The following is a 14046-nucleotide window of genomic DNA, read 5'->3' as shown; positions in this document are numbered from 1 at the left end:
TGCGTGCCTGGGTGGGGGGAGCTCTATGGTGGCGGCGGTAGCTGGGGGTACTGGACGGGGCGGGGAGCGGGCTTTGGGGCGGCGTGGGGATGGGAGGGGGGAGAGGATATGGGGGGGTACGTGGGGTGTGCGATGGGGGCGGCGATGGATGGGGCTGGGGGTGCAGAGCAGGGTGCTGCGGAGCATTGTGGGACAAGTGGGCACCCGCAGGAGTCCTCACCTGAGCTGAGCGTGCCGTGGGTGCAGGTGGGTGTCATGGTGTGAGAGTGCAGCCTGAGCCTATTGCCTCTGCGGGGCCGCAGCCCCATGGCACTGCGGGATGCCCCCTCGGCCTGCCCAGCCCTGTGGCGGTGGCTGCGCTGCCCTTCAGCTGAGCTGCGCCTGGATCTGGTGCTGGCGTCAGGGCAGGCCTTCCGGTGAGACAGCAGGGCCTTCCTGTCAGACGGCGGGGCCGTATGAGGCCATTTGGAGTAGCCTGATGCCCGGTGCATGGCAGGTGGCGGGAGAGCAGCCCTGGTGCATGGACAGGAGTGCTGGGTGACCGCGTGTGGACGCTGCGCCAGGAGCGGGACCGCCTGTGGTACACGGTGTATGGCAAGGAGACGCCTGGCCCCGAAACTGACCGGATCCTGAGGGATTACTTCCAGCTGGACGTGGGGCTGGCAGCCCTGTACCGCACCTGGGGGGCAGCCGACCCCCTCTTCTGCCAGACAGCCACTGCCTTCCCAGGTGGGGCAGCCCCATGGGGTGATGGCAGCACCCACCTGCTGGGCCCCACTGACCCGTGGTGCCGCAGGGGTGCGGGTGTTGCGGCAGGACCCTGTGGAATGCCTACTGTCCTTCATCTGCACCTCCAACAACCATGTGGCCCGCATCACCACCATGATCGAGCGCCTCTGCCAGGCCTTTGGCCAACAGCTCTGCTCGCTGAATGAGAAGCCTTTCCACGCCTTCCCCTCCCTGGCAGCGCTGGCAGGTTGGCAGCCATCCTTTTGTCCCCACATCTGTCCCCACGTCCCCATTCCATGGCTGTCCTCCCACAGGCCCTGAAGCGGAGGCCAAGTTGCGGACGCTGGGCTTTGGCTATCGGGCCCGCTTTGTCAGCGGCACAGCACGCGCCATCGCTGAGGGAATGGGTGCCGAGGGGCTGTGCCAGCTGCGGGCTGTGCCCTATGCTGAGGCCAGGAGGGTGCTGTGTGCCCTGCCGGGAGTGGGGGCAAAGGTGGGTGATGGCATGGGGATGGGGACAGGGTGATGGCAGGGCTGATTGTGCATCATGTGGCAGGTGGCTGACTGTGTGTGCCTGATGGCCCTGGACAAGGCAGAGGCAGTGCCAGTAGACACCCATGTGTGGAACATTGCCCGGCAGCGCTACGGGGCAGCGCTGGGTGCCCGCTCCCTGACTGCCCGTGTGCACCAGGAGATCGGTGAGGGCACGAGCTGACACCCACAGCTTGGTGGTGCAAGGGCTGAGCCCCCATTGCTGGCTCTGATCTCTACACAGGTGACTTTTTCCGTGAACTGTGGGGCCCCTATGCGGGCTGGGCGCAGGCGGTGAGTACCAATCTCCCCCCCACACACACCTGGTTGTCCCTCCCAGTTGTGCTCACCCAGCACCTCTCATTCCCCCCCACAGGTCCTCTTCTGCGCTGACCTCCGCAAGGACCGGGACAGTCGAAGCCGGGCCAGGAGGGGCCGCAGCCAGGCAAGCCATGGGGCTGGGTGCTCCTAGGGAAGGGGGCACAGGGGGATCTGAGAGCAGAGTTTGTCTGTCTCCTGCCCACTGCGTGCTGGCCCCTGGGGGACGAGCCAAGCCAGACACTGTTTATTTCCTTTATTACAAGGAATAAAATAGAAATGTCCATTTGGAAAATTCTCTTTGAACATGCTGGGGGGCAGATGTAGGAAGGAGGGAGGAGGGAGCTGGGCTGCAGCCCCCATTGGCTGGTATGGGGGGGCTCCTGGGGGCTTCCCACACAGACTCCACAGCCATGGGGCTCACTCCAGGAGATGGTGAGAAGCGGGGCAGGTTGCCCTCCCTTACTACCGCTCCCCCCCCCCAAAGGGAGCAGATGGGGAGGCAGCAGGACCCCCATGGACCCACCCCATACCCTGTGTTGTGCCCAGGGGATCTCAAGACCCCCTCAGTCAGGGGGCAGGCAGGGGGTTCTGTTTGCTGGCACCCGCTCACAGTCCAACCCTGCTTTGTAGGGAGGAATGTGGGGTGAGAGCCTGGCAGCACCCCTGGACCCATGAGGGTGCAGAATGGCACAGAGCGGGGATCAGGGCTCACCGCTGTTGGAGCCCCCCCCCAACCACTGGCCATGGCAGGGGCTGCTCGGTGTCATCTGCCCGGGACCCTCCTGGCTCGTTCCCAGCTGCAGCTTCCGCATGTGTCGCACCACAGCCGTGGCATTGAAGGCTTGCTGGCAGGCACACTGCCTTGTCACTGCGCTGCCCCCAGCACTGCCGTGGCCCACCCAAAGCCCTGTGCTCACCTTCCACTTGCTCTTAGCAAAGTTCTTCTTGATCTGCTCGCTCACTGACTGGTGGATGTTCTTGTCCAGGGCTGTGTCCCCAGCAATCCTAGAATGAAGGAATCAATTTAGGGGGGCAACCCTTTCCCATTTATTTGCCTCCCAGGAGGAGTGCCCCCATCCCTTACCAGGGGTGCTGTAGAGCCTGCTCGCACGTGAAGCGCTTGTCAGGGTCCTTTTCCATCAGATGTCTGATGAAGTCTTTGGCTGAGAGAAGAGGGCAGCTGTGAGCCCCTACCGTGTGAGGACCCTCCCCCAAAACAGCTGACCCCCGGGGTTCACCTGACTCCGAGATGTCGTCCCAGTAGGGTGAGTCGAACTCGTACTCAGCCCGCAGTATCTGCTCAAAAAGCTTGGCATCGTTCTCATCATAGAAGGGGGGGTACCCACAGAGCCTGGTAGGTGTGGAGGACAGCGTGGAGGTCACTCACAGTGTCCCCTGTGCAGCCACAGCGTGTAGAAGGGGAATACTTACAGGATGTAGGCGATGACCCCGATGGACCAGCAATCCACTGCCTTGCTGTAGGGCTTCTGTGCCAGTACCTCAGGGGCTGGAGGGACAGCACAGTGAGGGGGACCTAGTGCTGTACCACGGGGAGAACTGCCCACAGGCCAACAGGCCCCCCAGGCTCACCCACGTAGCCGGGTGTCCCACAGGCGGTGGACATAACACTGCCACAGCCCTCGATCTTGGAGAGCCCAAAGTCGCTGATCATGATCTTGGAGTCCTCCTCCAGGCTGTAGTACAGCAGGTTCTCGGGCTGCAGGAGGGCTGATGTCAGAGAACCCCCAGTTTTGATCTCCGTGCCCCCCCCCCTTCCCCGCGCTGCTCACCTTCAGGTCGCGGTGCACGATGCCCATGTCGTGCAGGTAGCGCACAGCATCCAGGATCTGCCGGATCAGCGTGCTGGCATCGCGCTCGGTGTAGAAACCCTTCTCTACGATGCGGTCAAAGAGTTCCCCTCCCGACACCCTTCAAGGGCCACACAACACTATCAGCCCTTCCTCACAGGGGCGGCCCCTATCCAGCAGCCCCCCCAACGTGTCACTCACAGCTGCATGATGAGGTAGAGGTGGCTGCTGCTCTCGTAGATGTCATCCAAGGCCACAATGTTGGGGTGCTTGATCCTGCATGGTGGGGTGAGAAGGGCCGGGATCAGCCCCCCCAGCTGGCAGCAGGGCAGAGAGCAGCAGCACCATGTGCCGGGCTATTTAGGGCCATGCTGATAACACCCGGTGCTGGGTGCTGGCAGTGGGGCCACGCTAGGGTGGGAGCATCACAGGACCCCCCTGCCCCCATCCCAGAGCAGCCCCCCTACTTGTGCAGGACGGCAATCTCATTCTCAATGCCAGCCTCCTTCCCCTCCAGCGCCTTCTTGGCGATGCACTTGATGGCCACCAGCTTCTGGGTTGCCCTCTCCTCTGCCAGCACCACCTCAGAGAAAGCCCCCCTGGAAGAGGGGGAGCATTGTGAACCGGGGGGGCACTGCTATGCCACTATTGCTATGGTGACAAGCGGAAAGTTGGGCTATTTATAGGGGAATGGTGAGCGGGAGGGGACAGCGGAGCCGTGGGACACAGGCAGTGCCACTGCTGGGGGGCACGCGGTTCACCCCAGGGACACGTGGCTCTGTGGGGCGGCAGCGCCCAGGTGGGGCAGGTGGAGGACAGCCCGGTCCTAAGCCCTGCTGTAATTAACCCGGTAATCCGCCCTAAGAGCCTTACGGCGCTTCAGCAGCACCGGGCCCCGCCACGCGGTGCCACCGGGTCCCACCGGGACCACTGCGGCCAACGCGGCGCGGGCAGTGCCACGTCCCTGCGCGTCCCCGCGCCCCGCGTGTGCCCGATCCCCCGCGAGTCCCGACGTCCCCGGCCTATCTGTGTGCGTGCTGCCCCGCAGGGCCCCCGCCCTGGACCAATATTTGAGCTGGCCCAGTTCCACGCAGCGCCGTTGGCCAGAAGATGCCACGGGGATGGCAGCCATCCCGCAGCCGGTGCCGCCCGTCCCGTGCCCGGTGCCACCTGCCACTCACGTGCCCAGGACCTCTCGGAAGTCGTAGATGCGGCGAATGTCCTCGGTCCTCTTCTTCCAGCCGGGCGCGGGGTGTCCCAGCGGCATGGTGGTCCTGCGGCCGCGGGCTGCGCCTTGGGGGGGACAGGGACGGGGCGTCAGCGCGGCAGCGGAATGCCGCATCCGTGGGGCCACGGGCGGGGGACGGCGAGGAGACGGGATGGGGCTGTCGGGATGTGGCCCCGGCTGACGGAGGGGACGGGTGGCGGGGACGCGGGGACGCCGTGCTGCGGGGATACCGGGCCGCCGCAGCCCCCCCGTGCCCACCCCACGCGTGACACAGCCCCGCCACGGGCACGGCCCGCGCAGCTCTGGCAGCGGGGAGCCCCGCACATGGCACCGAGCCGCGGGGTCGCGCACCCTACGACCGCGAGTGGGCGCGGCCGTTACCCCCGCGTGGGCCCCGCCCCGCCGCGCCCCGCCCGCTCTTACCGACGGTTGCGGCGGCCCCGGCCCCGCGCGGAGCAGCGGCGACTCCTCCTGGCGCGGCACCGCCGGACAGCGCTGACGTCACGGCGGGGGGCGGGACCTGCCCGCCGCTCAGCCAATGGGGGGCGCGGGCGGCGAGTGCCCACGCGTGACCGCGGGCCGCGGAGGGGCAGTGAACGACGGGGGCGCGCGAGGGGCAGCCCGCGGGGAAGGCGCACAGCGCGTGGCGGAGCGGCGACATCCCGCAGAGGGGACGGCCGCACACGGGGGTAGGATGCCCCCCTCCCCTGCGTCCCCGCAGCCCCCAGCAGCGCACGACTCCACAGCACGCCGCCAGTGCCAATTCTCCTTTATTGCCCTCTCAGCCACAGAACCCGCGGCTACATCCCGAGCCCGCCCTGCCCCCTCCCGCCCCACTCCTCCCCCGACACCGGTGTCCCTGGCTGTCCCCAGAGCCAGCGAGGCACGGGACAGCTCCCAGCCCAGGCCTGGCAGAGGTCCGGTGCCCAGAATAACCGCGGGAGCGGAAACCAGAGGGCGGCTATTCCCAGGAATGCTGTCACCGGGTCCCCGTGCTCCAGCTGCGGTTTGGTGGCAGTGGGCAGGAGCTGTGCCCTTGGGCCAGGAGCAGGACTCAGCCTCCCAGTGAAACGTCGCAGCGCTGGGTCACAGCACAGGACCGTGCACCCGCTGTCCCCAACCCGCAGCGATCCCAGGCAGAGCACAGGCGTGCCAGGAACCTGCGGGGGACAGGGGCACCTCCTCCTCCTCACGGTGCCTCCACTCCAGTCTGTGAAATAAGGGGACGGCAGCAACGTGCAGCCCTGTCCTGAGCACCCTGCTACCCATCCAGCAGCTTGAGGATGCTCTCCCGCTCCTTCAGCGTCTTCCACGCCTGATCCTTCTCCTTCTTGGTGGGAGTGCGCTTCTTCTGCCGGGCAGCCATGATCTTGCGGAAGGCGTCCATCACCTCGTTGTCGGCCATGCGGACACGCTGCCGCAGCTCTTGCCGGTGCAGCTCCTCCTTGGCCAACCTGGGGACAGAGGACATCAATTTCATGCCGCCGGCACTGCACCTGGCCCCGTGCCCTGCCCACACTCACCGCAGCAGCTCGTGCTTCTTGGCGCGGTTGTGGGCGCTGAGTGCCTTCAGCTCTGCCTGCCTCTTACGCAACTCGGCCAGGACCTCATCCTCTGAGTCCTCGGCGGGACGGTCCTCTGACTCCAGCAGGCCCTGAGCCACCAGCTCCTCCTTGATCCGCCCCTCCAGCGACTTGGTGTGGGGCACGCTGAGAGGGGCGGAGTGGATGCTTTCTGAAGCGCCCACGTTCTGCCCCAATTTGGGCAGAGGAAGCGCCAATTTGGGCAGCACCGAGCTTCGTGGCACCACAGCAGCTCACCTGAAGGGCTTGTTCTGGCTGCGGGGAGAAGTGCCAGCACCGTCGGCTCCTGAGTCCTTGCCAGCAATCTCAGGAATGGGCGAATCCTCCACAGGGGAGATGATGTTTTCCTGGCAAGCAGAGCATGTGGGAAAGGTTCACCTCGCCCTGATGCAGTGACATTGCCTCACAGGGCCATTGCACAGACCTGGCCCCCTCACCTCCACCAGGGCCTGCAGGAGACGCTGTGTCAGGGGCCCAAAGGGACACCCATCCTCAGGCTGCTCATGCTGGGCCTCTGATTTCTTCAGCAAGGCATCGACATCTGGGGGGATGCGGGAGGGAGAAAGTTGTGAGTAGCCCTGGTTCTGTGGGAACTGGATGCCAGCCCCCTGAGCTCACCCCACAGCTTCAGTGCAGTCCATTACTGCTAGGGAATGGGACAACACCTTTGGTGTCCAGCTCAGTCAGTGGCCCCAGAACACCCTTCTTTTTGTCAGCTGCAGCTGCTGCCCGGGCACCATCCTTCTGCTCCTCTAGCAGGTCCTCCTGAGCCCAGCGCTGTGAGTAGTGCTTCCCCAGTGGTGGGATCTGCAGCACAGGATGGGCCAGGGGCTCAGCACGGGACTGGGGTTGCACTTAGTTGCACCACCCCAGAGGCCATGTGCAATGTTCACAGAGAGGTGTGACCACTCAGCTTGCCCAAGAGCTGAGGGGTGGACAGTGCAAGGTAGGGTATGGGGTGAGGGAGCATGGGTCGGGGGCTATGCAGTTTGTCACCTTGTAGTGCTCAGCCTCATCCTCTGGTGGCTTGAGCAGCTCCTCCAGGACCCTGACCTCCTCGTTGGTGAGATCGGCGCAGTACGGCTCCACTGACGCCCAGAACCTGCGAGGCCAGAGCAGGGGAATAATGGTGAGGGGGGATGCGGGGGACACTATGGGAGCAGCTCATGCCCTCCCGCACTGCAAGGAAGGAAACAGCCAATCCCAATGCCCCCCAACTCCCCATGCACCTGTTCGGAGCATCGTTTTTAGGAATCCGTGGCACATCAATGGGATCATCCTGGAACTCATACTCCTGGATCTTGGGCTGCAGGTTTTTGGACTTAGGTCTACCAGGCCCAGGCCCCGTCCCGTGGCCCCCTTTGCCCTCCAGCTTCTGCTTCTTGGGCTTGCCGTGCTTGACAGAGGTGCCCACATCGTGGTCCTTGCTCAGCTTCAGGAAACGCCGGTCGCCCTTCTTGTCCTGCCAGTCCGTCAGGATCTGGAAAAGAGCAACAGTGTGTCGGGGCACGTGTGCAGGACGGTGACAGGGACGTGGGGGTCGCGGACACGGGCAACACACCTGTGTCTCGGCCTCCAGGACACGGAGGCGGCGGCTGGCGGAGGAGAGCAGCGTCTCCAGCTCCAGCTGCAGCGTGTCCAGCTCCTCGATGCCGATGCCATCGTCCTCGGAGCGGGCCAGCACGGCCGTGTACCGCGGGCACACCTTCACGTGGTCCACCGACTTGAAGTCGTGGAACTGCAACGGGCAGTCCTTCAGCTCGCTCATGGCGGCACCGGGGGGAAACCGGAGAGCGAAGGGAGCGGGGCCCGGGGGCTCAGGGGGCGGGCCGGAGGGCTCGGCGGGCCGTACGGCGCGGCGGGGGGCGGGCGGGGCCCGGCGGGGGGCAGGCCCGGGGCGCGGCGCCGGGGGGGGCCGAGCTCCACATACGGCCGCTCGCCAACTTCCGGCCCCCGCAGGCCGCGCGCCGCTTCGCCCCGCCCCGCGCTCCCCATTGGCTCAGCCCCGCCCGGCGCACGCCGCCCATTGGCTCGGCCGGCTCTCCTTCTTCCTTTCCTAATATGGAAGCGCTGACAGGAGCGCACCAAGACCGGCGAGATCACGGGGGGGGCCTCGTGGGACTACGCTGCCGCCGCGAGGCGCCGCCTCCGCGCTCCTAGACGGGATGCACTGCCGTGCGCCGCGTAGCGCCCAGAGCGTTCGGTGCGGCGCGGAGGGGCCTTGAGGCGGCCGAGCGGGAGCGGGGAGCGGAGCGGGAACCTCCCGCTTCCTCCCACCTGCCGGGTTGGGGATTCCCGCGCATCCCGGAAGAGAGGACCGGCCACTTCCGGTTCCGCTTTCCCGGACCGGACCGGAGCCGTCACCATGGTGGGGCGCGGGCGGGAATGGGCTGGGAATGGGGCTGAGGGAAGCGGGCAGGGCTGGGCTGGGCTGGGAGAGAAGGAGCTGGGCGGGAGTGGGGATGGGCATGGGGGTAGGGATGGGGTTTGGGATGGGGATAGGGAGTGGGGATGGGGATAGGGAGTGGGGATGGTTACGGGGATAGGGGTAGGGGTGGGGGTAGAAGTAGGGATGGGGGTGGATATGGGGATGGGCCCAGGCGCTGACACTGTGCTGTGCCCCACAGACCGCCACGCTGCGCCCGTACCTGAACGCGGTGCGTGCCACGCTGCAGGCCGCCCTGTGCCTGGAGAACTTCTCCTCGCAGGTAGTGGAGCGCCACAACAAACCCGAGGTGGAGGTCAGGTAGGGTTCCTGCCAGCCCCCCCCCCCCCAGCCGCATCCACAGACCCAGTGGTGGAGGAGTGTTCCCTGCCCCAGCTCCCTGCCCCGGAGCTGCCCTGCAGTCCCCATCCTTCACCCCGTGCACTGCAGCCACTGCTGCCTGCCGGGTGCTGGGGGAGCTGCAGAGCAGGAGGGGGATCCTGATGTGGGAGTGAAGGAAACGCTCTGCATCTCCGGGATCCTTGCAGTGCTCATGCCAGCGAGCACTGAGCCGTGAGTGCTTCCCTGCTGATCAGTTGTGCCTTTTTTTTGCTCCCACAGGAGCAGCAAGGAGCTCCTGTTGCAGCCAGTGATCATTAGCAGGAATGAGAAGGAGAAGGTGCTCATTGAGGGCTCCATCAACTCCGTGCGTGTCAGCATCGCTGTCAAACAGGTGTGGGGCCGAAGTGGCTGGGGAGGGGTGGTGGGCTGGCTTGCGCTCCTGTGGGGAAGCCTAATTTCCCTTTCCTCTCTGCAGGCCGATGAGATCGAGAAGATCCTGTGCCACAAATTCATGCGCTTCATGATGATGAGGGCTGAGAACTTCTTCATCCTTCGCAGGAAGCCCGTGGAGGTGAGGGGGTGGCAGCAGAGCAGCTCCCAGCTCTGCTTCCTTGGGCCTGCACTGCAGATCTGGGCTGCGCTGTCACTGTGCTGTGCTCTCATAGCTGTCATACTGCTCCTCTCTTCCTCAGGGCTACGACATCAGCTTCCTAATCACTAACTTCCACACGGAGCAGATGTACAAGCACAAGCTTGTGGATTTCGTGATCCACTTCATGGAAGAGATCGACAAGGAGATCAGTGAGATGAAGCTCTCTGTCAATGCCAGGGCCCGCATCGTGGCAGAGGAATTCCTCAAGAACGTAAGGCTCTGTGAATGTTCCTTCTCTTAGCAGTGGAGCAAGGCCCTCAGAGAAAGAAGCCTCCCCCACATGGTTGGGGGGTGGCAGCGCTTTGGTGCAGTTTGTACCCATCCTGGGACATGTGGGGGAGTGCCTGTAAGCATTTTCCACTGGTGTTGAGATCCTTCAAGTGGGCTGAGGGTGGGCAGAGCCAGGAGATGTAGCGTGGGACGTTCCAGTGCTGATGGGCACCTGCCCTCTGTCTTGCCTTGCAGTTCTAGGCCGTGCCGTGACTCCGTGGCTTCCCGGTGCCTGTGCAGAGCCGCATGCCGGGGCTCTCCTGCTCTGGAGAAGGAAAGCTGGGCCCCTGGCTGCAAACCCGTCTCCTCGCTGGCCGGGGCGGGGGCGGACTGGGCTTGTGCGCACGCGGGGCCAGGCGGCCCCGCTCCCTGTCCTGTCGCATTGTGTTTTATAAAGAGTTACTTGCTGTACGCCCCGGCTCCCTGCTGTATTGCTGGGGGAGGAAAGGGGAGGGAATGCCGGGGGGCGGGGATCTAGGGCAGAAGGGGGCGGGGCCCGGAGCGGCACCACGGCAACAGTAAACAGTGGGGGCAGCCCCGCCGGTGCTGGAAGGAGTGGGTGTGGGCCGGGTGGGTGCTGGGCAGGATGGAGCACAGAGCGGCCTGAGGGAAGCGATTGGGGGTGGCACAGGTTCAGGTGATGGGGGAGTAGCTGGTGTGGGACCACAGGAGAGGATGTAGGGCTTAGGGCTGCTGGAAGCCCCCTGCATCCCCGTTGGGTGAGGACACAGTGCAGGAGGATCCCCTGCGCTGCATGGAGAGAGGCAGAGCTGCTAGCAGCCTCCCTCACCCCCAGGTTGCCCCATACTCACCCACTCAAGAGCAGGACCGTGGGCACACGCAGCCTGGTGAGGGGAGTTCCTGGGGGGAACGCTGCGAGGCTGTGGTGCTGGCATGAAGATTGAAAAGGTGGCAAATGCTGCGGCAGGGGCACCTGGCAAGGTGCAGAGAGTGCGGGCAGGTGGGTGCCTGCTTCAGAAACAAGGGAACATGAGGGTATATGCTGTCTGAAAGGAGCTCATCTGAGGCTGTCCCACGGGCCTCTGGACTCTTGCAGACTGCAGCCGCCCCTGGCTCTGCCCCAAGCAGCTGAAGCTGGCCAAGCTGCAGGTGGAGAGGGCTATCAAGGTGAGGGCCTGCTCCTTCTCCAGGGCGTCACCCATTTTCAACTGGCACAAAGGCTGAGCTCCCCGGGGTGGGCAGCTTAGCCACGGCATCTCCCCACCCAGGAGAAGAAGATCTTCATGGTGCAGGGCCGCTACCCTGTGATCCGCCGCCTGCTGCGCGCACGGGGCTGGGTGGAGAGAAAAGCACCCTGCAGGGTGCAGCAGCAAAAGGCAGATGGCGGCAATGCCGAGCTCAGCACAGAACAGCGTGGGGTGCAGCCACCTCTGGAGTCCCCGTGCTCCATGTGGCTGCCCAACGAGGAGGAGGAGGAAGAGGAGGAGAAGAAGGAAGAGCAGACGGACAAGGACAACCCTGATGGCATCCATGAGCTCATGGTAGCAAGGAAGGCTGCAGACCCCAACATGATGCAGGGGGATCCCTCAGTGGGGTAGGGGTGACGATGTGGGGTGGGGTCCCACCTCACTCAGGCCCTTGCCCCCCCAGTCCCGCCTGGTGCAGGACCAGGTGCCCTACTTCATCTGGAGCAGCCGCTGCAGTGCTGCAGAGAGATGCATCCTGCGGCCGGACCAGGTGGTGAACCACTATGCCCGAGGGGGCTGCCTTACCACCAAGGTGGGGGCACGGGGACCTTCCCTGGGGGGGCACAGGGTGCACGCCGGGGCTGCCATCCTTCTCCACACAGGAGGGGCTGTGCCTCACCCTGCGCAACCTGCCCTGGTTCGACCAAGCCGACCCCGATACCTTCTTCCCTCGCTGCTACCGGCTGGGTGCTGCGGACGAGCGCCAGGCTTTCATTGGTGAGCTTGGGGCCAATGTGGGATGGGCTCACAGTTCCTACATCCCTAGCGTGGCTTTGGGCTGGGCAATGCCTCTTCTCTTACTGCAGAGGATTTCCGCCTCACTGCTGCACGCTGCCTGCTCAAAGTGGCCCTGGGAAGGGCTGAGGGTGAGCATATAGTGCTGGAGCCATCCCCAAAACCCAGTGATGCTCCAGGTGAGGTGTCAAGCCCCCCACCCCAGGCATGGCGCAGTGCTCCATCCCTCACTCTGTGCTACCCCCCTAGCAGAGGGGCCGGCCCTGCCATTGCCCCCACAGCTGATGGAGGAGGCGCTGCGGGTGTGCAGGAGGCACCTGGACAGCATGGCCCACCAGGACATTGACGGGGACACACAGCCCCACAGCCCCAGCTGGGACAGCTTCCTGCAGGGCTACTACCGCGTGGTGCAGTGAGTGCCGGCAGAGGGGTGGGGAAGGGTGGAAAGACAGTGGCTGAGCCACCCCATATCTCAGCGAGGGGGCCGTGCTGCAGCTGAGCACGGCACAGCAGGAACGGGGCCACAGCCTGCTACAGGGCCTGGCGAAGCAGCTGCCCCAACTGCACATGGAGGGCGAGCGCAACGTCTGGATCCTCAAACCCGGGGCTGCATCCCGGGGCAGAGGTAGGAGCAGGGGTGGTCCGGGGGTCCTCACGCGCCACGGGGTCCCTATGTGCTGCCACATCCGCAGGCATCGTGTGCGTGGCGCGGCTGGACCAGTTGCTGCGGCTGGCGGGCAGCACGGGGCGGGAGGGCCGCTGGGTGGTGCAGAAATACGTGGAGCGGCCGCTGCTCATCTTCGGCACCAAGTTCGATGTGCGGCAGTGGTTCCTGGTGACCGACTGGAACCCGCTGACCATCTGGTTCTACCGCGAGTGCTACCTGCGCTTCTGCTCACAGCCATTCTCCCTGCACTGCTTGGATGTGTGAGTACAGTTCCGTGCTCTGTATGTCCCTCCCTCCCCCCGCTCTCTCACAGACGTCAATTCCCACCCCAGCCCACCGCCGTGCCCATAGCCACGTCCCTCGGTGCCACACATAAGCAATCCTTGATCACCTCCAAGGATGACGAGCCACCGCCCCCTGGGCAGCTGGTACCATTGCCTCACTGTTCATTCTGCCACAAAATTTTTCCTAATACCCAACTGAAGGCTGCTTTCTCTCCCCCCTCAGGGCCGTCCACCTCTGCAACCAAGCAGTGCAGCGGCACTGCCGCCCGGGGCTGTCCCGACACCCGCAGCTGCCAGCAGACAACACGTGGTCGTGCCGCCAGCTGCAGGCATACCTGGCACAGCGGGGCCAAGCCGGTGCCTGGGCCGAGGTGATGGTGCCGGGTATGAAGGCGGCGGTGGTGCGGGCGGTGCGGTGCTCGCAGGGTTTGGTGCGGGGCCGTAAGGGCAGCTTTGAGCTCTATGGGGCTGATTTCATTTTCGGTGAGGATTTCCGACCCTGGCTGCTGGAGATCAACGCCAGCCCCACCATGGAGGCCAGCACGGCGGTGACGAGCCGGCTGTGTGCCGGGGTGCAGCGTGACACACTGAGAGTTGTCATCGACCGCCGGGATGACCCCGAGTGCCCCACAGGAGCCTTTGAGCTCATCTACAAGCAGGTGGGGCGGGGAGCTGAGGGGGGGTAGGGGGTTGTGGGGAGGACGACACAGCCCTGTGCTCCCCACATCCCCCCCCCTACAGGCAGCTGTGCCCACCGTGCACTACGTGGGGCTGAAGCTGGAGGTGGAAGGCAGCTCCCTGCGCAGACCACGCCGCCCTCGCTGCTCCCTGGCTGCAGCAGAGGACAGGGCCCCCCCGTATGCTGCGGAGATGCGGCCAAGGCAGCCCCCAGGGGGTCTGCCCCGACTCAGAGGGCTGAGGATCCATTCCCGTGTGCCCATCACACCCCACCAGGGAGCTCTCCCCCACCTCAGCCCCCTGCCCCTGCTGCGGAGCACTCGGCCCCATGGCGCAGAGGAGGGACGGAGGGCTCAGAGGGGAGCAAAGAGGAGTGGTGATGGCCCAGTATGCCCCCACCCCTTTTGGCAGAAATAAATCTGTGAGTGGGAGTGAGCTGTGAGCCTTCACACTGGGAAAGCTTTGGGAGGGACATGTTGTCAGCCCCCCCCCCCCCGCCTGAAATGACAGAGCTGTGGGCAGGAGCTGGGGCCACCAGAGACTCCCCCAACATCCGCTCCAGATGGGAACTGGGTCGCGGGGAAG

The 14046-nt window shown here is 65.0% G+C and overlaps 4 protein-coding genes across 6 annotated transcripts; 2 read left to right on the top strand and 2 right to left on the bottom strand.

The window, feature by feature from the left end:
- The first annotated feature begins 168 nt into the window (after positions 1–168).
- On the top strand, positions 169–1842 carry OGG1 (8-oxoguanine DNA glycosylase). Of its 3 annotated transcripts, XM_042880241.1 has the most exons (7): positions 169–416; positions 497–729; positions 797–976; positions 1044–1222; positions 1286–1427; positions 1505–1554; positions 1637–1842. In XM_042880241.1, exons 1-7 carry the CDS (start codon positions 307–309, stop codon positions 1730–1732), a joined length of 990 nt encoding a protein of 329 aa, XP_042736175.1. In that variant the 5' UTR covers positions 169–306; the 3' UTR covers positions 1733–1842. The 3 variants fall into 3 exon arrangements, with proteins under 3 accessions (XP_042736175.1, XP_042736174.1, XP_042736176.1); XM_042880240.1 differs by having other exon boundaries at positions 1505–1753; XM_042880242.1 differs by lacking the exons at positions 1044–1222; positions 1505–1554; positions 1637–1842 and having other exon boundaries at positions 1286–1376.
- Positions 1820–5056, bottom strand: CAMK1 (calcium/calmodulin dependent protein kinase I). The gene is made up of 12 exons (XM_042880239.1): positions 5041–5056; positions 4571–4682; positions 3857–3988; positions 3591–3665; positions 3372–3510; positions 3172–3298; positions 3013–3088; positions 2820–2932; positions 2666–2744; positions 2499–2586; positions 2294–2426; positions 1820–2200 (listed from the first exon to the last, which is right to left on the bottom strand). The coding sequence occupies exons 2-12, from the start codon at positions 4654–4656 to the stop codon at positions 2145–2147; spliced, it is 1104 nt and encodes a 367-aa protein (XP_042736173.1). The 5' UTR covers positions 4657–4682; positions 5041–5056; the 3' UTR covers positions 1820–2144.
- A 398-nt stretch (positions 5057–5454) lies between these two features.
- On the bottom strand, positions 5455–8029 carry TADA3 (transcriptional adaptor 3). Its single transcript, XM_042880303.1, has 8 exons — positions 7762–8029; positions 7430–7680; positions 7197–7302; positions 6866–7007; positions 6638–6741; positions 6438–6547; positions 6141–6326; positions 5455–6071 (listed from the first exon to the last, which is right to left on the bottom strand). The coding sequence occupies exons 1-8, from the start codon at positions 7966–7968 to the stop codon at positions 5879–5881; spliced, it is 1299 nt and encodes a 432-aa protein (XP_042736237.1). The 5' UTR covers positions 7969–8029; the 3' UTR covers positions 5455–5878.
- A 428-nt stretch (positions 8030–8457) lies between these two features.
- Positions 8458–13883, top strand: LOC122185051 (tubulin monoglycylase TTLL3). The gene is made up of 16 exons (XM_042880528.1): positions 8458–8568; positions 8828–8946; positions 9247–9358; positions 9443–9538; positions 9660–9830; positions 10748–10850; positions 10947–11017; positions 11119–11391; positions 11501–11629; positions 11700–11814; positions 11904–12011; positions 12082–12244; positions 12309–12457; positions 12525–12759; positions 13007–13442; positions 13525–13883. The coding sequence occupies exons 1-16, from the start codon at positions 8566–8568 to the stop codon at positions 13876–13878; spliced, it is 2637 nt and encodes an 878-aa protein (XP_042736462.1). The 5' UTR covers positions 8458–8565; the 3' UTR covers positions 13879–13883.
- The last annotated feature ends 163 nt before the right edge of the window (positions 13884–14046 follow it).

Source organism: Lagopus leucura, unplaced genomic scaffold (genome assembly GCF_019238085.1).
Source record: "Lagopus leucura isolate 7727_CA_CO unplaced genomic scaffold, USGS_WTPT01 Super-Scaffold_100026, whole genome shotgun sequence".
NCBI lineage: Eukaryota > Metazoa > Chordata > Aves > Galliformes > Phasianidae > Lagopus > Lagopus leucura.
Note: the sequence above shows the minus strand (reverse complement) of the source record. Positions and strands in the feature narration are given on the sequence as shown.

Bases quoted from the DNA above. Each gene is read 5' to 3' on its own strand.
- TADA3 (XM_042880303.1), bottom strand. From the start codon at position 7,968: ATGAGCGAGCTGAAGGACTGCCCGTTGCAGTTCCACGACTTCAAGTCG. The intron at 7,008-7,196 runs GTGACAAACTGC...CCTGTGCTGCAG, and splicing joins ATGAGGCTGAGCACTACAAG to ATCCCACCACTGGGGAAGCA. The intron at 6,742-6,865 runs GTGTTGTCCCAT...GCATCCCCCCAG, and splicing joins GACTGAGCTGGACACCAAAG to ATGTCGATGCCTTGCTGAAG.
- LOC122185051 (XM_042880528.1), top strand. The intron at 9,359-9,442 runs GTGTGGGGCCGA...TCCTCTCTGCAG, and splicing joins TCAGCATCGCTGTCAAACAG to GCCGATGAGATCGAGAAGAT. The intron at 13,443-13,524 runs GTGGGGCGGGGA...CCCCCCCTACAG, and splicing joins TTGAGCTCATCTACAAGCAG to GCAGCTGTGCCCACCGTGCA.
- OGG1 (XM_042880240.1), top strand. From the start codon at position 307: ATGGCACTGCGGGATGCCCCCTCGGCCTGCCCAGCCCTGTGGCGGTGG. The intron at 417-496 runs GTGAGACAGCAG...GGTGCATGGCAG, and splicing joins GCGTCAGGGCAGGCCTTCCG to GTGGCGGGAGAGCAGCCCTG. The intron at 1,223-1,285 runs GTGGGTGATGGC...ATCATGTGGCAG, and splicing joins TGCCGGGAGTGGGGGCAAAG to GTGGCTGACTGTGTGTGCCT.
- CAMK1 (XM_042880239.1), bottom strand. From the start codon at position 4,656: ATGCCGCTGGGACACCCCGCGCCCGGCTGGAAGAAGAGGACCGAGGAC. The intron at 3,089-3,171 runs GTGAGCCTGGGG...CTGTCCCTCCAG, and splicing joins TGGGACACCCGGCTACGTGG to CCCCTGAGGTACTGGCACAG. The intron at 2,933-3,012 runs GTAAGTATTCCC...CACACCTACCAG, and splicing joins GGGGTCATCGCCTACATCCT to GCTCTGTGGGTACCCCCCCT.